The sequence below is a fragment of the Fulvia fulva genome, chromosome 6 (assembly GCF_020509005.1).
Source record: "Fulvia fulva chromosome 6, complete sequence".
In the NCBI taxonomy this organism is placed as follows: Eukaryota; Fungi; Ascomycota; class Dothideomycetes; order Mycosphaerellales; family Mycosphaerellaceae; genus Fulvia; species Fulvia fulva.
The window spans coordinates 4,207,938-4,227,951 of NC_063017.1; the positions used below are offsets into that span (position 1 = coordinate 4,207,938).

Sequence of the window (20,014 nt, forward strand, 5' to 3'; positions counted from 1 at the left end):
GATTCGCCAGTGACAGGATTTCTCAAGCTAATTGTGACGGCATCCGAGGTTTCCGTGGGCTCGCTGGAGGAAGTGACGCATAGGCATGGCGAGTTTGTTCTGTTCCGGGAGATGGCTCGAAACACAGCAGGGAGGAGCGTCTGCAGAGTGATAATGGGCTGGCGCGAGAGAACAGCGAGTAGTGGGTTCGCTTCAGTTGTGGGAGTGGTATGCTCATAGCCGCCCAACCCGACAAAGGAATACATGTGCCATCCGCTCCAGAGCTTGTCGCAAAATCTTGTGGGCAACAGGACGGTGGCGGATTATTGCTCAGAGGTCAGTCCTTTCAAAGCATGTTCTCCTTATACGCGTGCTCATAGATCGTGAACTGGGGAGGCGACACTGGTGCTCATGACCCGGCTTCAAAGGAAATAGTAGATTCCAGGTATGGCTGCCGTCGTAGACTAGAACCGCAGTTCTCGTACACCTGACCTGATTTCGAGCGAGTCTGCAAGTACGCAATCATGCTCACAGCCACGCCTCCTTTGTGATTCTTCAAGGAGGCCCGTCGATGCCGGCTTAAACAGTCTCTGAGATGGTGAAATGATGACCTACATCTCGAGCTGCTATTTCCAAGCAGGTGGAGTGCTGTTGCGCCAGACGCTTTCAGTCACTCCCAGATTCGTCGTCTTCAGGGCAAGATGGCTGTCTTTCTGTGCGCTCAGGAGACCTGCCGCAATGCAGATGACTAGCTAAACTGATGGAGAGATGGTCATCAGGATGTCAAGGTTGATTCGAGGCAAGTGGTTGGTCGTGCCCAGACGCCGATAGCGATGGCCAAGACATGTCTAGCCGTGCCGATGTTGTGCCTGGTGCGCAAAGGGCGCACAGTGGCTGGTGCAGCATTATAGCTTGCCCGATCAGTGGTAGTGGAGTCTCTTATCGTTATTCTGCGGAGACGTGCTATGGTCTTCCGTTCCGTCAGACGGAAGGCTGTGTCCATAAGTAGGAACACCCATTATCAGCGACCACGTGCCTCGAGTCTGAAGCAACAGCCTCATCGTTCTGATCTGCTGTCATGTGGAAAGCGGCTGTCTGCCTGGTCTTCGGCCAACAAGTACTTGCTTCTTCTGCAGTACCCGTGGTCTCTCTCGAGGGCTATGGCTCGTTCCAGGGACTGTCGGTGAACACTTCACTGACAAACGATACACTGCCTGCGGCAGTTGATGCATGGTTGGGCATTGATTACGCTGTACAGCCAGTGGGAGAGCGCAGGTTTCGTCCGGTCCAAGATCGTCCAGCGGCTTTCAATGGCACCCGAGCGGCATCGTCGTGGGGCAAGGTCTGTGTACAGGACCCGAGCACGATGCCATACGAGCAGGACGAGGCTTGCTTGAGTTTCAATGTGTTCCGCACAGCAGGCGTATCGCTCGATGAAAAACTCCCTACCCTCGTTTGGATCCATGGAGGTTAGTATTAACTAAGAACTGTACCTGAACGCGAGCTGACAAACCTCTGCCATGTAGGCGGCTTTGTAGCTGGGTCGGCGCGTAGTCCCGATGGTGCATCGTTCGTGGCTTCGTCGCAGCATCCAATTGCCGCTGTCACGTTCAACTATCGCATCAACTCGCTAGGGTTCTTACCATCGACACTATTCGAGAAGGAGGGCCTGCTGAATCTGGGTCTCCTAGATCAGCGCTTTTTGTTGGAGTTCTTGCAGGATCACCTGGCTTCATTCGGCGGTGACCCGGACCAAATCACACTTGGCGGACGCTCAGCAGGAGGACATTCAACCGGTATCCACTACTTCCACAACTACGGCAACGACACTGGCAAACCGCTGTTCGCTCGTGTCATCCTCCAGTCGGGATCTGTCACGGCGCGCGCGTTCCCGAATGCGACCTTCCCACAGTATCAGTCAGACTTCAAGCGTTTCATGGTGGCGCTCAACTGCTCGACAAATGCCACCAATACTGCGGCGCTCAGATGCCTCCGATCTGCGCCAATCGATACCATCCAAGCAATCAGTGCTAAGATGTATGCTGATGGAGCTCCAACCATCGCGTGGCCATTCCAACCGACCCTAGGCGGTCCTCTGTTGGAACGTCCTGGTTCAGTGTCGGGTATCGAGGGCACATTCTTCCGCGTTCCAGCCATAACATCCCACGTCAACAACGAGGGCAAGTACTACACCCCAGGAGACCTGGAGACAAACGACGACTTCCTCAACTTCATGCTGACCACCAGTCCGGACATGAACATGACAGACATCGCCATCATGAACGAGCTTTATCCAGACCCCGTGGCGCATTCAGATTCGCCGTACAGCAGCTCGCCAAATAGCACGCAGTACAACCGACTCTCGGAAGCTTGGTCGGATTACGCCTACATCTGTCCGAGCCGGGAAACGGCGTATAGAGTATCCAAGGCAGACGTTCCAATCTGGCGTCTGCACTTCAACACCCCAGACACACCGCTGGAGTACGTGTCTTGGCGTGGGATACCGCACGCTTCCGACACGCGGTACACGTGGGCATCGCAGCAGGTGCCTTTCGAGCTTACTGGCCAGATCTACCACGCATATCTTGCCAGCTTCGTCGCGACTGGAGATCCGAATACACTGCGCCTCGATGGCACTCCGGAATGGCCTCAGTATGACGGCAGTAAGGGTGCCGAGGCTGAGCAGCTCTTGGTGAATCCAGGCAACTTCACGGTTGTCGAGAGGGACTCATATCGCAGAGCCCAGTGCGACTTCTGGAACGATGAGGAGCGTGCCGTGCGGCTGCACAAGTAGTCGGGACGCGAGACGATTTGCCGACAGAATGTAGACTCAGTGGTCTCAGTGACCGACCGATCTCGCAGAATCGGCCTGTTATGTATGGCAGGATAGTAGATGTTGTTGAACAGAACCCGACGTTCCAGGAGCGCTGTTCAGCTTTGTGACGACATGGACGGGCACAATGTTCCTCCGATCGATCCGGAGCCCTGAACGTGGCTGCTCCTTTACTTACGAAGAACAACAAATGTCTGAATAGCCTTCCCAACGATACTTTCTGTTTCTTGATCATCAATTCGGCGCCGTGTTCGTCACGAAGTCGAGAGCAGGCATAATGTAGACATTAAAGGTAGGTACCGCCCTGGATATACATAACTGCACGGCACAGTAGACTTTGGCCGACCCAGCGTTCCAAGTGCAACCCGGCACACAAGCTATGGTGCATATCGCATGGACACCATGTGGTGCCAAGTTCGCAGCGAATGACTCTGCAATCAATTTTCATCAATTCCACGTGGGGAGAGCCATGAGGTTGTAATGCTTATGGACACCGCAGGGCATTTGTCTCCTGGGCCGCTCGATCTACTTGCAGGCTGAATTGTCTCTTTGGTTGAGCTCCATGCGGGTGACTCTGCTATACAAAATATGTGCCTTCACTGCACAGCTCGCACCACCAGCTCCTTCATCTGGAACATATGCGAATCCGCTTTCGGATGTATCACCGCAGTCGTCCTGCTGAGTTGCTGATAATACACATTCTGTCCTCTAGGCAAAGCCGAAGTATTCGCAACATGCCACAAAAGAAACCGCTCCAAAAACGGATCAGTTGTGGCAATCTGGGCAAGCCCGCCCCTCATGCGAACCATCTTGACCAGCCCTCTCATGTGCGTATGATATCCTTGGTCCATGTTCTGGTTGTACTTGACTTCGAAGGCGGACGCCAGCGCCACGGCTACCAACATCTGATCGCACGTGCACCGCACAGGGTCTCTGAATGCAGCGTCGATAGTCCGGATGAAAAAGCCACGCAGATGGAGCAAATGGTACCAGTGCGGGTGGTCCGGTGGTTTCTCCCACATTTGGAGCCGGAATGTCACTGTCAGCAAGACGGCGCCGATCATGATGGCGGGATCGGTCCAGATGTATTCCCAGAATCTCAGCCAAGTCGAGCCGGGATTCATGGCTGGCATGTCAGGCTGGTTGCGCTCAAAGTCCTGTGACTGCATCTGGACGATGACTTTGTAGGTGGCCTGTGATGTACGGTTGGGATTAGCTCGCCTGTCCGCTTCCTGGGAGTAGACTGCGTGTGGCTTACCAGTACCGACGACAAATCGAAACGGAGGTGCTTCAGGACGATGCCAACAACGTTATCCTGGTCATGGAAGAGGAATGTGCGAGCGGCCATGACGCCTTGCGAGAAATTGACGGCAGCAGGGCTACCTGGTAATGCAGGCTGCTCGCTGTCAACCGCTGGTGTTGTCACTATTTCTCCTGGTGTCTCGTGAACAGCCAAAGCGCTTATACCGCTGGCGCCATGCCTTAGATCACCGACAGATGTCCCTGCTCTTCTAGCTAGCTCATCTGTGATAGCTTTTGCTGTCGCAGGAGACGTGTTCTTGGTGACCTGTAACAGATCTGTCGATGCTCTGGGTGGAGTATGGACGGCATCTTGTCCTGTTGGCGTCGGTCTCTTCACTGCTTGTGTGATCTTCTCAACTCGGTTTGCCCGAAACTTTGCCTGCCCGTCCGTCTTCTTTCTCCTGATTCGATGCTTGTCTGAATGCACCTCCGACTTTGTATGGTCCACGCCAGTAATAGCACTGAGCCTCGTGCGTTGGTGCTGCACTCTAGTGACGTGAGATCGGACCTGTCTGCGAAATGTGTCCTTGGTGGTGTCGTCGGGCGTCTGTATGATGATGAACTCCAGACGACCCCCAGGAGCTGTACTTGTTTCGCCATGAGCGAGTTCATGCTGGTTCATGACAGCTCCAGTGTTATCGGGTCAGTGGTAGAGCTGGTCATCGACCCAGTGAGGGCGTTGGTCTCATCGGAGGTGTCTCCTGCAGGGGATATGGCTAGCAGGACTGATGTGTCGTGTGTGTCGTTGGGTGGCGATGCTCAAGACTGCCAGCAGCGCGTGTTGATCACGGAGCATCAGAGCTTGTAACTCTAGAATGTCCATGGTGTCCAGAGCCCGACATAGCGCTGCTGATGACGAAGCTATGGCCATGTCCGTTCGGATGAGTTCTGCTGTAGACTGTAGACTGTGCATTGGTGGGACGCGAGCGATTGGAGTCCAGCCAATGTGCAGTCTCCCAAACGTTGTGACGCGCTAGTCTAAGAGCTTCAGCCGCATGCGTGATCTGCATTGTGCATCGGCACGGCGGGCCACAAGCTTCGCCGCACCCCAGCAATCGCCGCACCCCAGCTCGGATTCTCGCGTTCCGACACATGGTGTTGCTGGCTTGTATCAATTGCCACACACGCTCAAAATACACGATATGTAGCTCAAATTGCTCAGAATAGCATCGCGAATGCAGAATTTGAGAGCCTGTGGGCACTATAGTGGGCTTCATGGTGTGTTGTTGTATGTGGTGAGGTGGTGAGAAAGCAAGAAACGCGTGAATCTCGACACGGGCGCATGAAGCTTTGGTGGGGCTCTCACCAAAATCCCATGCCGAAGCGTCAACACCAACCTCTCGGCAGCACAACGTGTTTTTACGCGATGTGAGTATGCGGAACAAGGAAACAGATAGCTGCGAACACATTGGGAAAAGAATCAAGTTGATATGAGCAGTATTGATGGTGTTGATGATAAAAAGTCACTGGGGTGCGGCGATTGCTGGGGTGCGGCGAAGCTTGTGGCGCACGGCGGCGCCGCAGGCAGTCGGAAGCCTTCCGAGGCATGTCTTGCGGTGGGAGACGTCAGGATTGACGGTTGTCGATGTGTTTGCCCAGCACGCCCAGATCCTGCAACAGCTCACGCGCATCCCTCGGCCAGCACCATCTGGCTGTTGTGCATGGGGGTAGTGGAGCGATAGTTATACCTATGCCGAGTCGGGAAAATGCACTTTTCTCCATATCGACTTCGAGAGAGGCGACCGAAATCCGTTGACAACTGCGACTTCCAGAATTGCCGTGCATCATACATGTACTGTAGTCTATACAAGAACATGGGGGAAAGCCCGCGGTCATTCGCATCTTTCCGAAGACTGGAGTCTGGGCATGCAACACTCTCCCGGTCGAAGTAAAGGTCAAAAGCTTCACGACTCGTGCATCATACCCATGTTGAAGACACACTACTGACAATAATAATCATCATCAACGCTAGCATCACTTAGGAGGCACCTCCTACATCAGACGCTCCTTGAGAAAGCTGGGCTTGCTCAGGTGCAAAATGACGTCATCAACAGCATCATCTGGCAACCACTGCAATTCTGCTTTTGGTGCGCTGCTCAGAGAACGCATTGGCTGATGATGATTAAGCGTAGCGACCGACGAGCGCTAGCCACACTGTAGCGACGTGTGAGCTTGCGAACACTCGAGCGTAGGTAGTGGCGTCAGCGAGGAGGGAGTGGAGCTCTATCACCAGCCTTCAACTAGCCTTGGCGCCGCCTCTTATTAAGCGTAGCGACCGAGCGCTAGCCACACCGGAGTACGAGCTTGCGAGTACGTAGGTGAGGCGTCAGCGAGGGAGTGAAGCTCTATACCAGCCCTCAACTAGCCTTGGCGCCCGCTCTGATTAGTCAACTTTCAAGTTTTCGGGTCACGTGACCTACCGCACTGTGCCTGTTGGCGAACTCGCAAACATATACTCGTCGCTAACGCCTATGTCGTCGTATAATAAGCACTGTACGTCGGGTAGCGGTAGCGTGAATCGCACGCTACTTTGCAGTCTAGAAGGGTTGGTAGAGAGCTCCACTCCGCTACGCTTACCTTTGGAGGTTCACAACCGCCAACAGCACATTTTTAGTCCGTTTTCAAAAGGTACCCTAACTAAGCAATCAAGTTTTGGTGTCACGTACTAGCCGCGCTGTGCCTGTTGGCGAACTCGCAGTCAATACTACGTATTAATATCGTTCGCAGCCGGAGTAGTAGGTTACGGACAATCGAACGTGTAGCGTACATCGCACGCCTTCGCGATAAGCTAGCAGATGCTAGATAGAGCTCCACACCGCTGCGCTTATTCTTGGAGGTTCACAACCGCCAACAGCACATTTTAGACACTCTCACGGGGTATAAATAACGACATGTAAGTCGCAAGAAGTATCTTCGGGTTCGCTCCGCAGACCGATGGGGGATTATATGATGGCAACAGGCAGAGACTGGTCCTGGAAGAAGCAGTGTTTGCCCTTTGTTGCACGCCACATGTTGAGCTGAACCGCCACGCAAGCTAACAACGTGTGGCCGTCAATGCTTGGCAGATCTACACTAGACCTTAGACACCGTGGACACCCCGTAAGTCACTTGAACACATTCCAGCCTCAGCCGTCTATCCATCCCTCTTCCCCTCCACCAACCGGCTTCCAAGCACCTCTCCCCTTGCCCCTCGGATCACTCACATCCACATCCCACCTCTCCCGCACCATCAACCTCAACCTCAACTTTCTATACCCCTCCATAATAACTATACTGACCGATCCCTAAACACCCGTTGATCCCCCGTCTCCCACTGCCACCCCTCCGCCCTCTGTCTCAACTCTTCCAGCACATCTCCATCCCCCTCTGTCTCTGCGAGATTTTCCACTTCATGAGAATCATGCCCGAGATCATAGAGTTCCTCGGGCGCACAGAAGAGGTAGTTCTGGAGCGGACGTTGCTCAATCTTCCCAGGACCGTCAAGATTTCTGCAAGAGCGTCGATATTGGGTGAAGTGATATGTAGTCTTGCCCTAGCAGTTCAGGTATAGACCCAAGTCATCGGCGGTGAGGAGCAGGACGTTCTTGTATTCGCGGATCATCGTGAATGTGAATGCTGAAAGGGAGGTAGTGAGGTCCGAGTCAGTTGCTTGGATCTGATAGATGTTAGCGGGCCGTGAAGACGAAAAGTGCAGCAGCTCGTCCAATGCTTGTCTGAGCTAAGCGCACGCCACTCTGTGGTGCTGGAAGATCATAACAGGGCGTCTGCTTGATGTGCTAAATCTATACTTCCATCCAGATGAGTGCACTGCAGCAGTGATACCTCCTCGCGTCTCCCAGCATAGCCTCAGACTACTGCTGTTGACAAGCATAACAATGTCAAAAAATGATACCTACTACGCAGCCCCATTGGCAATCGATCATCGCCTTTCCTTTCGTCCCACATTCCGGTTGTCTATGCCCGTGAATCGAGCGAAGGGACTTGGTCTATCGGAAGCACCATACGCACCAAACATGAACTTTTTAGCGCCTCATCGTCGTCAGCGAGGCTGGCAGAATGCACCCACATGATCCATGTCCTTCACCGCAGCGTGGATAACGCTTTTGGCAGAAGAAAATGTCGATTCTGAAGTTTGCCTGGCAGTTGGCGCACTAATCCAATAATCCTTGAGCCTGCTTCTTCTTCTTCTCCTTCAGTCGGTCTTCCTTCTTGAAGAACGAGCTGCGCGGCTTGGCCAGAGCCTTGTTCGCTGCGCCCTTCTTGCCTTCGATGTACGCCATACTGTCGCCACCAGCAAGGTTAGACAATGTCCCTGCCTGCCGTCTGACGCCAGACCCCTTCTTCTTGGACTTTGATACATTCTTGTCGTTCCAAAGACTGTCTGTGATGTCTTCGGCATCGCCGGCAGTATCAGACTGGAGTAGAACATCCTGGAGTAAGTCCATGCGATCGTGTTGATTGTTGTAATGGAGGCCCGGCATTTCTGCCAGACCTTTGAAATGTGTGATGACCTTGAATGCATAGCCTTGGTCGACAAGGAATGCCTGCCGCTTGGATGAGTAGTACATCTCGTTGGTGTCTTTGCTGACGAGACTGTAGAAGAATGCATTGAAGCCTTCGTCGTTACGACGCTTGGCTCGGAGGATGCGACCGAGCCGTTGCGCTTCTTGTCGTCGAGAACCATAGTGGGACGAGACTTGGATGAGGCAGGTAGCTTCTGGTAGGTCGAGTGACGTGTCGCCAATCTTAGAGAGGAAGATAGTGGAGACAGCATCGTTCTGTTGGAAGTTTTGGAGGACGAGTTCGCGCTCGCGCTGACTGGTGTCGCCGAAGATGTATGGCTTTGTAAGGCCTTCGGCGTATCTTTTCAGCGCGTAGACGTTGTCGGAGAATACTATGATCTTGTCGCCTCGTCTCTCGTGATAGTCGATCAGGTACTGGCAAGCCTGATACTTTCGCGGATTCATGGTTGATAGCAAGCTACGCTTGTTGGTCGTCTTGGCCTCCAAGTAAGCCTTGTAGAACTCCGTCGTCATGGGACACCACACTTCAGCGCATTGAACCCGAGCAATATGGCCTTCCTCGCTGAGTTGTAACCAGTTGGCCTCGTAAAGCTTGGGTCCGATGAGGAAGTTCAAATCCTTGATCTTGTCATCTTCTCGCAGCAGAGTGGCTGTCAGACCCAGTTTCGAATGTGTCTTGATGCGTTCGGTGACTCGTCGAAACATATCCGCTGGCACGACATGCACCTCGTCCAGAATCATGAGGCCCCACTCCCGAGAGGTGATGAAGTCCATGACTTTGGCGCTGTCGTGCGCACGCCGCGCGTTCTGCGTCACCATACTATAAGTGCAGATGATGACTCCCGCTTTGTGATGCAGCTGTTGCTTCTCGCCTGATGTGAAGATGGCGATGTCATCTGGGTCAATGTTGGACCACTTTTTGAACTCTTCCTTCCACTGCACAGCACTCATGGCACTGGTACATAGTACGATGGCACTCTTGGCGATTGTGCATGCCGCAGTGATACCGACGAGCGTCTTGCCCGCACCACATGGCAGAACAATGATTCCGCTACGAGCACGGCCGTTACCAAACATCTTAGCCAGCGCCTGTTCCTGGTAGTATCGGATCTGCACGACAGGCCGAAGCTTGATGTCAAGTTTGGCGTTGCGTTCGTCGGCGTGGAAGTCGTACTCCTCGGTGAGTGGTAGTCCAAGGGTGACGTTGCAATGTTCTTGCACTTTCTGGATCATGTCACCTCGAACCTCGAAAGAGTGTACAACGTCGACATCGTCTTCTTCCTCTTCCTCTTCTCGTAAATAGGCGGCCATGTCTTTGTCCGCCTCGCGCCCGCCGAACTCATCGTCAGACTCGTCATCGTCTTCCTCTCGCTTTTGTGCCAATCTCGCCTGCTCTTGTGCCTCCGCTTCCTTCATGCGTGCAGCCTCGGCAGTGCCCTGGATGAGCATATTGCCACGTTTGGCAGCTTTGTCGGTCTGTAATTCATCCGTATCTTCCACCCGACATCGGGCGATCTCTGGGTCTCTTAACAGCATTTGCAGCACCGAAGGATCGCTGCTTTCAACGAAGTACTTGTTGTGCTTCAAGACAAGCCGTATCTTACCGAAAGACTGAGTCACTTCGCTCACAAACTTGATGATGTTCTCTGGAATGGTAGTCTTGGAAAAGGTGTCAAGCTCTTGGATAATGTCCTGTTCCGTCAGTCCTACGGACACGGCAGCGAACAAGCTGTGAGGGTTAATCGTGTACTCGTGCATATTCGTCGTCCGGCTCTGTGGCTCTGCGATATTGATGAGGAAGTCCTGTGCGCGCTTGAACAGAGGCGCAAAGGTCTCGAGGACGACTCGACCGTTGGCTGGGTCGATCCATAGCGGACGCATGTGGTGGTCAGGCTTGAGCTGCTCTGTGGAGAAGTCGCGACCGGGCTTGAAGAGTGTACTGGCGGCATCGGGGCCTGAGTGGGCAACGTAGGACTGTGGTTGGAATTTCTTGACTACCGCTACAACATCACATACCGTCAGCGCCGCGTCCCAAGCAGACAGTGCTGGACATGCCACCTACTGTCGTACTTCTTCGGCGCCTTCTTGTCTCCCTCGCTCATCATCTCGTCGCTGACATCGCCCTCCGAGTCGTAGTCATCGTCGCTCATGCTCTGCGGGGTGTTGACGCCTGATGCGACTCTCTTCGACGGGCGCGCACTTGGTGCTGTGGATCCCTTACGCTTCGGCGCCATCGTGATCGCAATACAGTGACAGTCTCAGCACTTGATTCTGTCGATTGTGATATTACGGTGGTCGTCAGTAAGAATGGTTGTCAGTCGAGCGGCGATGGTGATGATGAGTGTAAGAGGCGAAGTAGAGGCCTCAAGTACTAGTGCCACATTCCGCCCGGACACAGCCGCCTGAACCTTGCTGCGGCGCGCCCTCGAAGCGATCACGGAAGTCATCGGACTTCGCAGCGATGCACATGTCGTTCACTTCTTCGATCCAATGCTTCCGTTCTTCTTCCTTTCACCCATGAGACTGTCTTCAATGATCTACTCATCCTGACTGCTGTATTGTCCCGTCACCAAAGGCATAAAGTCGCTGACACCTCTCTCCAGCCCTCCATCACAATGAACACAGTACGTCATCGCCAAAACCCTCTTCCACTTTCCCCAAACCATCTCTAACATTCACCACAGATCCGCTCAACGGCCTACGGCTGGGGCGTCCTGATCGTGGCCGGCGCTGGATCCTACTACTTCGCCAAACGCAGCATCAACGCCGACCGAGACGAACGAGCACACAACGTTGAACTCCAACGACAGCACCGCGAGCGACTGCGAGCACAGGAAGCAGTAACCCGAGAAGCTGCCATCCAAACATCGAGCCCGGTCTCAGGCAATTCGGCAACGCCTGGATCCAGCATAGATCCGAGTAAAGACGCGGGACAGGATCCTGCGCCCACTGGACATGCCGAGTCTGAGCTGCCGAAGGGTCGGTATGAGGCGAGGGAGCCGTTTAGGAGTAGGAAGGGGGATCGGTTCAGTTGAGGACTGGAATATAAGGATCAAAAATCAAGATGAAGTGTACGATCGATGAAGGCAAGGACGACTGAGGCCTGGTCAATCTGTAAAAGGTTTCGATCAGGCCGCGAAGGGGAAACGCATGGTCGTTTCTGCGGAAGAACGCCATGCAATCATAGCCTCGAGAGGAATGGCGAAAGTCACGCCGTAGAGCGCGTCGAAGCTACGAGCGTAGCCCACTGAACTATCGAGAGGAAGGTGAAGTAGGTACAGGGTAGCTCACAAGCAGTGGTACAGCACCGCAGCACTCCACTTCTGCTTATGATGTGGGAAAGCAATGCTCAATGCATCTTCCACTCTTGCTACATCGCCTCGACACTTCAGGAAAAACCAAATCCAGACCCAACTCCTTATGCCAATGCAAGGATATCTCTTCCAACCAAAACGCCTCTCCGCAACCCCTGTTATACAACCACACTCTTCCCTCCTCAACCTCGATCTTACCGCCTCAACTTCATGAACGCCCCAGCATAGTCATCCAGCGCCGATGCAGGGAGACAATCGCGAAAGCTCAGAGGTCGTCTAGGAAAGAACTATCAGCACCACTCGCAACTATCCGTAGTCGGGATACACTCACTGCTTCGCATACCGCTGATCCTTTGCAGCATTCTGACTAATGACAAAAGCTCCAGCGAGAGGCGCACTAACTACAGCACACCAGTATCCAATAGCTGCAGCAGAACCGATGCGATCCTGTCGTGTGCTGCGAGTGGTGTATTGGCGTAGAGATTGGGAGAGGAGGGACGAGCGGGTGATGGACATGTTCATTGATGTTATGCGGTTCATGGTTGACGTGTGGATGTTGTTGTCTGCTTGAGCAGGTCGTTTGGCCAAGTAGGAACTCGGTACCCCAAAGGATTGTTCTTGTGATTACAGTCCCGTAGCAGCTGCCTTGTGACGTATCGTTGGCTGTTGATTGAGAATAAGGGCCGATCGGGTTGAAGAAAGTCTGTAAGCTTCGGAGAGCGGATAGAAGACTTGACGTAAAACTTGTGTTGTTCGTGAAGGGGTCGAGGAAGTACATGTAGTGAAGAGAAGTACAGGGCCAAAGTGTCACTTGATGTGGTAGCAGTCGTTGCCTTGCTGGTTGACGGGTCAGCTCTTTCGCGTCATGCGTGATTGGTCGAACCCCTACCAGGATTTCGCGACTCCTTCTCCTTCTCTCCTTCTATCACTTCATCAACGACAACAACGACAAAGACAATTGATAGATTGCCCAAGGGCACGACTCTATCTATACATCACGAAGAACCGACAAGAGTAACCGCGCTCGTTCGCCGCCCTGCGCTGCCGTGAACGTGGCGCGGAATGTTGCATGAGCGCGGAAACAGATGGCGCAATCGCTCACGCGCTGGAAGAATGCACAACCGCTCATTCGCAAGCTGACACTGCTAACCTCAGATGATCGGCATTTCTTTGTTCGATGACAAGCGCAAGCACGTCTTTGCTGACAGTATTGACTTCACCAGCACCAGCATGGGTATCGGCAGTTCATTGCGGCCGGAAATGTCCCGAGCACACAGCATGTAACTGGAGATGCGCTGTTGGAGTAGTCAACACGGGCTTTTGTTTGATGGCTTTGATCATTGCATATATTTGCACTGATCACAGTCTGGAGCTCGCATTTCCGGACGAGGACAGGCAAGGTTGCTCGACAACCGCCATCTTTGCATTGCTGCAGGCTTCCGTCTGGGACATTGGCGACCTGGGCCCTCCCCTCTTTGGCAACTTTCACATTTCATAAGCCGAGCGATTATCGAGCTTCCTTTATAATACTGGCCTTTGCCTTTCAATGCTGTCGCTCCAAACTCCCAGGACGGTAGCCATGCGATGGAGATAATTATTCCATCCACAAACGGCATATTTGACGCCTAGCAGCTGGCGAGCAAACGAATGAATCAGGTCTTGGCCGATCCTGTGGTCACTGCATATGCAGTCTTCCGTCTGCCATCATAGCCACACAGTATTTGTACAATGGACTTGATCTACCACTTCAGACACGATCTGAGAACCAAGCTGAAATACCAGGATGTGTTCAATTTCTCCGGGTCGACTTACAACAACCATGCCTTCACCTGAAAGTCAGGACTCTGGTGCCAACCAGAGATGGAATCCGTCACAATATGCAAGTAGCCTTCCAGCAGTACTAGACTGCGACAACGACCCACAACTTCCAGGGAGACGGTGAGTTTGCCATGTCCATATAGAGTGATACTTCCCACCACTCCCCGTTTCCGGGCCTGCGTGCTCCTATTTCACAATGCCTCAAACACGGCGTCAGAGGATGGCCGAGTCGGTGTATGGACAGCATTTGGCGTTCATGACGCAGCTCATGAAGCAAGATGTGACACTCCGCGCTCCTGCGGTCCCGACTCGTCCGCACTGTCATTGTCCGAACTGCGGCCGCATTATCGAAGACGACGAGGAAGAGGACGACGTGGAGGAAGACGAAGATGAAGATGAAGACGAAGATTATGGCGACGAGGGAGAGTATGAAGACAGCGAAGACTCAGCGGAGGAAGCAGACAGCGATGACGAAGGTACGTTTCAGGTTTTCACGTCTCATGACACGACCTGTACATCTAGCTAAGATTTTTATCTCGCAGTCCAGGCCGAAGCTCATTACCTCGAAATTCTGTCCGACATTCGCAATCTCATCAAGGATCCTGTCGAAAGTGACCGTGCGCATGCAAGGCCACGACCGGTTGAGAACTTCGATCCCGACCTGATCAAACGCCACTCAACGTACGGCGGCGGTCGGCGGAAGGCCCATGCTAGAACCAAGTCGCTGGTCAGTCAGAAGACTACAGACAGCAGATTCGACCGAGTGGCGAAGCTTCAAGATCAAGATGAGGTGCCGGCTATGGCTCCTTCTGCGCCTGGCACAGACTTGGCCTCCCCAACGTTCGCGCCCACAGCACCGATCCAAGAGATCCAAGAGATCCAAGTGACAAGTACCGCGGGAGGCAATGAAACCATCCATACTGTCCATGCAGCGGGCAATCTACCGCGGCAGATGTTGACCGAGCCATACACTCCTTCTGTGCCGAATCATCAGCCCAAGCTACGGAAAGGAAGTGCAGCCAGAGCCACTACCCCGACGACAAGTCCCACATATCAGTACGAAGAGCAGGCACCACATCCAATATGCCCACACACAGTCGTCTTCGTAGACCGCCCTCACCTCCAGCTCTTCCTCCGCATGTTCGGCGATCCGTCCATCACCGCCACCAGTCGCAAACGCACTGTGTTCAACGACATCGTCGCAGCCATGTCCAGCGCCGGCTTCATAGTCGAGCAAAGCGGCAGATGCGCAGGCTCCGCTGTTACCTTCAAGGATATCAATCACGTTTACAACGGACGGACTATCACTTTCCATCGTCCTCACCCGGAACCTAGGATCCCTCAGCATATGCTGCGGAAGTGGGGAAAGCGGCTGGGTGACTGTTTTGGTTGGAGCTTGGGGAGCTTTGTTGAGAGGGAATGAGCAGCGAGGATAGTGCTTGGCGAGAGTCTTGCTTGTTGCCTACTTCACCTGCTCGGGGCGGGTCTGTCGGTATGGTATGATCCCATGGATGACCGGTTGTCAACGATGTTACGGATACAGGCTGTGTCGTCTCGATACCGACGAAGGCACTCTGATATGGGCTCCGTCCGCGATCCATCTAGCCTGAGCGACTGGTCAGGTCGCTGGTACAATCTCCGGACAGTCCGGCAAAGGGTGCTGCTGAGTGATGGATTTGTGCATCGTGTACTGGGTGTATACTTACGGCAATCAGAACAAGAAGCGCCAAGACTTCTTGTACTGAGGCCAACAATATATCAGTGCGCAACTGTTGATGAGTTTGGTCACTTCGAGGTGCTGGCTTCGCATTCCTCTCGGCAGCCACAACCGACCACTGGAATGCAACTCATGCACACACTCAAGACAACTTCGCGCGACTGGACGTGACGCGGGGTTGAACGTGATACTCCTCGCATTGCTAGCCTCTGTCGTTCCAGCCACTGTGTAGCAGTCTGCAAAATGGCAGCAAGGCCCGCATCGCCGCTGATCCGTACAGGATACACTATTGCTGCCCGTGTACGATCACCGCAAGTTCTAATCGATCGCGACCGGTATTGATACCGGGCAAGGAGTCACTGATACCCAACATCTCAGATACGCGGGTCATTGCCCAGCAGCCAAGATGGCGATCAAGTACCTGCAAGAGAAGAGTGAATCGACCATATCGAACACAAGACCTTGGACTGGCAAGACTGGATACATCACAATCGTCGTCTGCCAACATATCCTACTATGGTGCTCTCTATATGTGACAGCCAGCGCAATCTATGCGCTTGCCGTTGGCGCTGTCTTCACAAACGACATCCCTTCGATCGTACTCTTCATGGTAGCTGTCAGTAATGTCCCACTCAACCGGCAGCCCATTGACTAACACTTTATATTAGGGTGTCCTCTCATCAGCATACATTGGCCTCCAGAACATCACTACCCGCCTTCGAACGAAAGCTAGAGATCGATGGCAGAGCGAGCGAGCGGATACCTGCCAAGCACTAGCACAACACGTTCTGCGGATACTGTTCACTATCTGGATGGTGACGTGTGGTCTGAGCATCACATTCACAGCGGCAAGGCGTCCTTTATGCGAGATGCATGTAGGGAGACCAAGTTCAAGCGTGACACCCCTCGACATGGGCTCAACCTGCATCGTTAATCGGATTGGCATTATTGTCAGCTGCATTGCACTGTGAGTACCTCGACTCTTTCTACCCAGTCTGAGACTGACCAAATCCCAGGCTCGCCTGTGGCGGACTCTTCGTCCTCGTCCACAAAGTCAGCGACTCCTCTCGCGCTCACCTTCTCGGCATCGTCCAGGAACAAGACCTGATGCCATTCTCCCTGCCATATCGTAGTACCGCCGACCGACGCCTCGGCTCCGAGATGTCCTTCAAGTGCCGATCTTCGACATCGCTCGCATCAAGCACACTCCCCATGCCTTGGTCAGCTTCGACAGCCTTCCTAGTAGAGCCGCAGCATAGACACTCGCAAGGACTGGGCATATACACAGGACATCGATCTGCGCCTTCACTGCTCAGTGCTCGGCCTTCGCTGTCATCTATCAGATCGCATGCAAGCTTGAGCTTACCTCCTCCACCGACATCACCCTTACCTCCGCTGCCGCCTTTGCCAGTGCACATACCCAACAAGTGTAGAGCAACCAGCGCTCTACCGGCACTCACACTGCAAAAGGCGGTCTACCCGCCACGATCGACTCATGGACTACAGCCAAAGTCCATCTTACGGCCCAAATCATCGCATGCACTGTCAACCAACAATCTGGCAGTCCTGGCCAAAGGGAATACCTCGCAACAGTCACTCTCGAGCATCTACAGCAGAAGCATCAGCGGCGAGCAGAACAGCCCCCTACCACCTGGTATGGCATACAGTCCGAACGTCGGCGCCAGACATAGCTCCTTGCCGAGAATGCCGAGTAACATGAGCATGAGTAGTCGTAGCTCAAGCTCAACCAGTACAGCCACCATTAAGAGGAGTCCGCTGGGAAATATGACGCTGGCAGAACCGTATGCCAATGATTTACCCCTGATAAGGGTCGACTCTCATGAGGTTGATGAGGCGGTACAACTGCAGCGGCGGCTGAGGTCAGAAAGGGTCAGCGTTCGAGCAGGCCTGGTGAAGACGTCTGAGCTGGAGGGGTATGTTGATAGGCACGGTGACTTGAGCCGCATTAGCTATGAACCATTGAATGTGGGAAAGACAAGCCAGGAGACTGGCCATCAGACAATAGGACGTTTGATATAGAAATTGACCAGGTCGTATATATGACGTCAAACCAAGGATGCTGCTTCGCACCAAAAACTGTCATTCTATCACTGGTCAGCGAAATCTGCCTATAGCCTTGCATCTTCGCCTGTACAGTCATATCAAGTTCGCGAGGCACTCTGCAAAGGTGGGAAGATGGTGCATTGGGTCAGATCTGTCCTCAACGTCGCTGGGACTAGTACGCTTGAAGATGTACCCATTGGCATCTAGGAATGTCCTGACTCTACTTCACGATCCTCGCATTTGACTCGTCCCGACCGAGTGCAGTACGCCCGCGCTACAAGCCAAGGTCCGAGTGGCGGCGACAAATACTTGTCGTTGAGAATTAGTTCCTCGCACGACCTCATGAAAGGGACACGAAGGCAACAATGCATCCATTCCGGATCCACGAAAAAACGTATAACAGGATAGTCAGCAGCCAAAAAAAGGCTCGCCAAATATCGCTGCCCAAACCTCGTGGAGACAGCATCATCCTCCCCGATGTTGACCTCGAATATGAAGATATAGTGGCGCATAAAGCCTAGTGAGGCTATTGAGAGCATCTATCTGCCTCTGGATCTCGGCAATAGTGGAGGTGGTCGAATCTGCCATGCGGTTCAGGGAGCGAACGACCACTCTCACCTGATTCAGGATTCTTCGGAGTTCAGGATCGTCATCGGGATTGACCATATGCCGAGCCTCCTGGACTCTGTTCCGAGCTACGGCACGCCAGATGTCCACGGAAGACGCCGTAACAGTTCCGTCGTTAGCAATGATGCTCCGACTTGGTTGTGAGCCACTGGCTCCTTGATCTGAAGTGCTGCAGGTGGCAGCAGTGACTGCCGAACGGCGTATGCTTTGTGTAGCATTAACATTCGGTCCTGCCGGCCGCTCTGTCCCTGGCTCATGTGCGACGCTTCGAGCAGTACCATCAGTGCTGGGATACCGATCGTGCCTCTCTTGACCATCACTCCCGGTCATCGTTATTTGCGGAACCCCTGATCTCCTCATAGATTGAGTCCTGTCATTGTCGGAATCACGATTGCCGCAAGATGGCATTGGGACCTGTGCTGGTGCCCTATCTTCACGTGCTGGCTCATTGTGCATTGAGCGTCGCTGTGCAGCCCACATCGCGCTGAGGCGCGGTGGAGGTTGTTCAACTTGCACAGAGGCTCCTTCGGCTTTGACCGGATGGTTACTGCTACTTGATCTTCGCTATGACTAAGTCAACTGAGATGTGCGTAGTCCGTACCTTACATAGCAAAGCACAGACGTCTGGTCATGTTTGCTGGAGCATATGTAGGCGCCTAGAATCAACTGGTCGCAGATCAGAGTGTCGTCCCGAATGGCAAAGACCGCACCGATGTCCAAAGACCACATCAGTCTGCCACGTTCGCGTCAAAGCGGACGAGAACGCTTGGTCATGGCATCCTAAATAGCTGCAATGGGAAGGTCGATCTGTTACCACAATGGTCATCCAGAACTTGGAGGCTACGAATGTGAGTCTGCCAGATATGCCTTCCTTGTACTGGTACTATTCATCGATAACAGCGTGTTAGTAGCAATCATCGCTGCAGTCTGTACGAGTGCTCGATGGTATGGGGCTCCGTGGTGCTTCGTGGGTGCAAGTCACCATCTCGTGGCCTGCGATGTTGCCTATAACGGGTGGTATTCGCTGACTGGTCGCGTTGTCGGATTGTGTCGGGTGCAAGTCCTCTGCTGGAAGATCGACATGCTTTGCTCATGATGGTAGCGAAAGGAAGTGAGGTCCTGGGCGTCCGGCTTTTCCCGGCCGAAGATTTCTCGTCGATGCCGTCCACGGCTGTCTTGCCTCCCCCTCCTCCCAACACCATCATCGCCATCATCAGGAGCCATCGTTAGCTCGTTGTGGTATAGCAAGTCGGCAGTAGATGTCCTTACAATGACTGCGGTTCGATGACTCCGACCGTCGCCCGAAGCCGGAAGCAACACGTCGGCACTTCCCAATCTGGACCGAGGGATCCTGAGCCAAACTCCGCAGCTCTCTTCAGGCATCACGCCGCATCCTGATCCCGAGTTTTGGCGTGGCATGTTCCTCGTCTGACATAACACCGACTATATCATGACTGGACCAGAATCTTTGACTTACGGTCAGGTGAGTGAGTTTGGTGCTTTGATCCTTCGCGCAGAGCTGAATTTGTGATGATCAGGTGGCGGACATCTTCAGTGAAGTCCTCGGCAAACAAGTCGAGCATGTCTCGCTATCTGAAGATGAGCTGCGGAAGAAGCTACTGGCCGAAAACTTCACAGAGGACATGGCCGAGTACATGGCCAAGCTTGATGTTAGAGTAGCAGGCGGGTTGGGCTGGGAGCCAACGGACACTGTGAAGAAAGTCACTGGCAGAGAGCCTCGCACGTTCAAGGCCTTCGTCGAGGAGAATAAGCAGATCTGGCTGTAGATGTCTCCCAAAGAACATCAAAGCGAATTCCGAGCTTTTGCCGATATAGA

At 53.4% G+C, this 20,014-nt stretch overlaps 9 protein-coding genes across 9 annotated transcripts; 5 read left to right on the forward strand and 4 right to left on the reverse strand.

Moving 5' to 3' along the window:
- Positions 1–1,057: 1,057 nt before the first annotated feature.
- Positions 1,058–2,773, forward strand: CLAFUR5_07498 (Lipase 1; the record flags this gene model as incomplete). Its single annotated transcript, XM_047906646.1, has 2 exons — positions 1,058–1,448; positions 1,506–2,773. 2 exons carry the CDS (start codon positions 1,058–1,060, stop codon positions 2,771–2,773), a joined length of 1,659 nt encoding a protein of 552 aa, XP_047763866.1.
- A 635-nt stretch (positions 2,774–3,408) lies between these two features.
- CLAFUR5_07499 (uncharacterized protein) lies at positions 3,409–4,736 on the reverse strand (the record flags this gene model as incomplete). Its single annotated transcript, XM_047906647.1, has 2 exons — positions 3,409–4,005; positions 4,071–4,736. 2 exons carry the CDS (start codon positions 4,734–4,736, stop codon positions 3,409–3,411), a joined length of 1,263 nt encoding a protein of 420 aa, XP_047763867.1.
- A 1,296-nt stretch (positions 4,737–6,032) lies between these two features.
- On the reverse strand, positions 6,033–6,223 carry CLAFUR5_20239 (uncharacterized protein; the record flags this gene model as incomplete). The annotated part of the gene is made up of 2 exons (XM_059463075.1): positions 6,033–6,057; positions 6,111–6,223. 2 exons carry the CDS (start codon positions 6,221–6,223, stop codon positions 6,033–6,035), a joined length of 138 nt encoding a protein of 45 aa, XP_059319049.1.
- A 2,042-nt stretch (positions 6,224–8,265) lies between these two features.
- On the reverse strand, positions 8,266–10,871 carry CLAFUR5_07500 (General transcription and DNA repair factor IIH helicase subunit XPB; the record flags this gene model as incomplete). Its single annotated transcript, XM_047906648.1, has 2 exons — positions 8,266–10,637; positions 10,700–10,871. 2 exons carry the CDS (start codon positions 10,869–10,871, stop codon positions 8,266–8,268), a joined length of 2,544 nt encoding a protein of 847 aa, XP_047762939.1.
- A 381-nt stretch (positions 10,872–11,252) lies between these two features.
- On the forward strand, positions 11,253–11,672 carry CLAFUR5_07501 (uncharacterized protein; the record flags this gene model as incomplete). The annotated part of the gene is made up of 2 exons (XM_047906649.1): positions 11,253–11,261; positions 11,322–11,672. The coding sequence occupies 2 exons, from the start codon at positions 11,253–11,255 to the stop codon at positions 11,670–11,672; spliced, it is 360 nt and encodes a 119-aa protein (XP_047762940.1).
- A 473-nt stretch (positions 11,673–12,145) lies between these two features.
- Positions 12,146–12,491, reverse strand: CLAFUR5_07502 (uncharacterized protein; the record flags this gene model as incomplete). Its single annotated transcript, XM_047906650.1, has 2 exons — positions 12,146–12,227; positions 12,283–12,491. 2 exons carry the CDS (start codon positions 12,489–12,491, stop codon positions 12,146–12,148), a joined length of 291 nt encoding a protein of 96 aa, XP_047762938.1.
- A 1,474-nt stretch (positions 12,492–13,965) lies between these two features.
- CLAFUR5_07503 (uncharacterized protein) lies at positions 13,966–15,192 on the forward strand (the record flags this gene model as incomplete). Its single annotated transcript, XM_047906651.1, has 2 exons — positions 13,966–14,245; positions 14,312–15,192. The coding sequence occupies 2 exons, from the start codon at positions 13,966–13,968 to the stop codon at positions 15,190–15,192; spliced, it is 1,161 nt and encodes a 386-aa protein (XP_047763491.1).
- A 700-nt stretch (positions 15,193–15,892) lies between these two features.
- On the forward strand, positions 15,893–17,526 carry CLAFUR5_07504 (uncharacterized protein; the record flags this gene model as incomplete). The annotated part of the gene is made up of 3 exons (XM_047906652.1): positions 15,893–16,102; positions 16,155–16,453; positions 16,503–17,526. 3 exons carry the CDS (start codon positions 15,893–15,895, stop codon positions 17,524–17,526), a joined length of 1,533 nt encoding a protein of 510 aa, XP_047762937.1.
- Positions 17,527–19,627: 2,101 nt separating this feature from the next.
- Positions 19,628–19,964, forward strand: CLAFUR5_07505 (Agroclavine dehydrogenase; the record flags this gene model as incomplete). Its single annotated transcript, XM_047906653.1, has 2 exons — positions 19,628–19,660; positions 19,716–19,964. 2 exons carry the CDS (start codon positions 19,628–19,630, stop codon positions 19,962–19,964), a joined length of 282 nt encoding a protein of 93 aa, XP_047763489.1.
- Between the last annotated feature and the right edge of the window lie 50 nt (positions 19,965–20,014).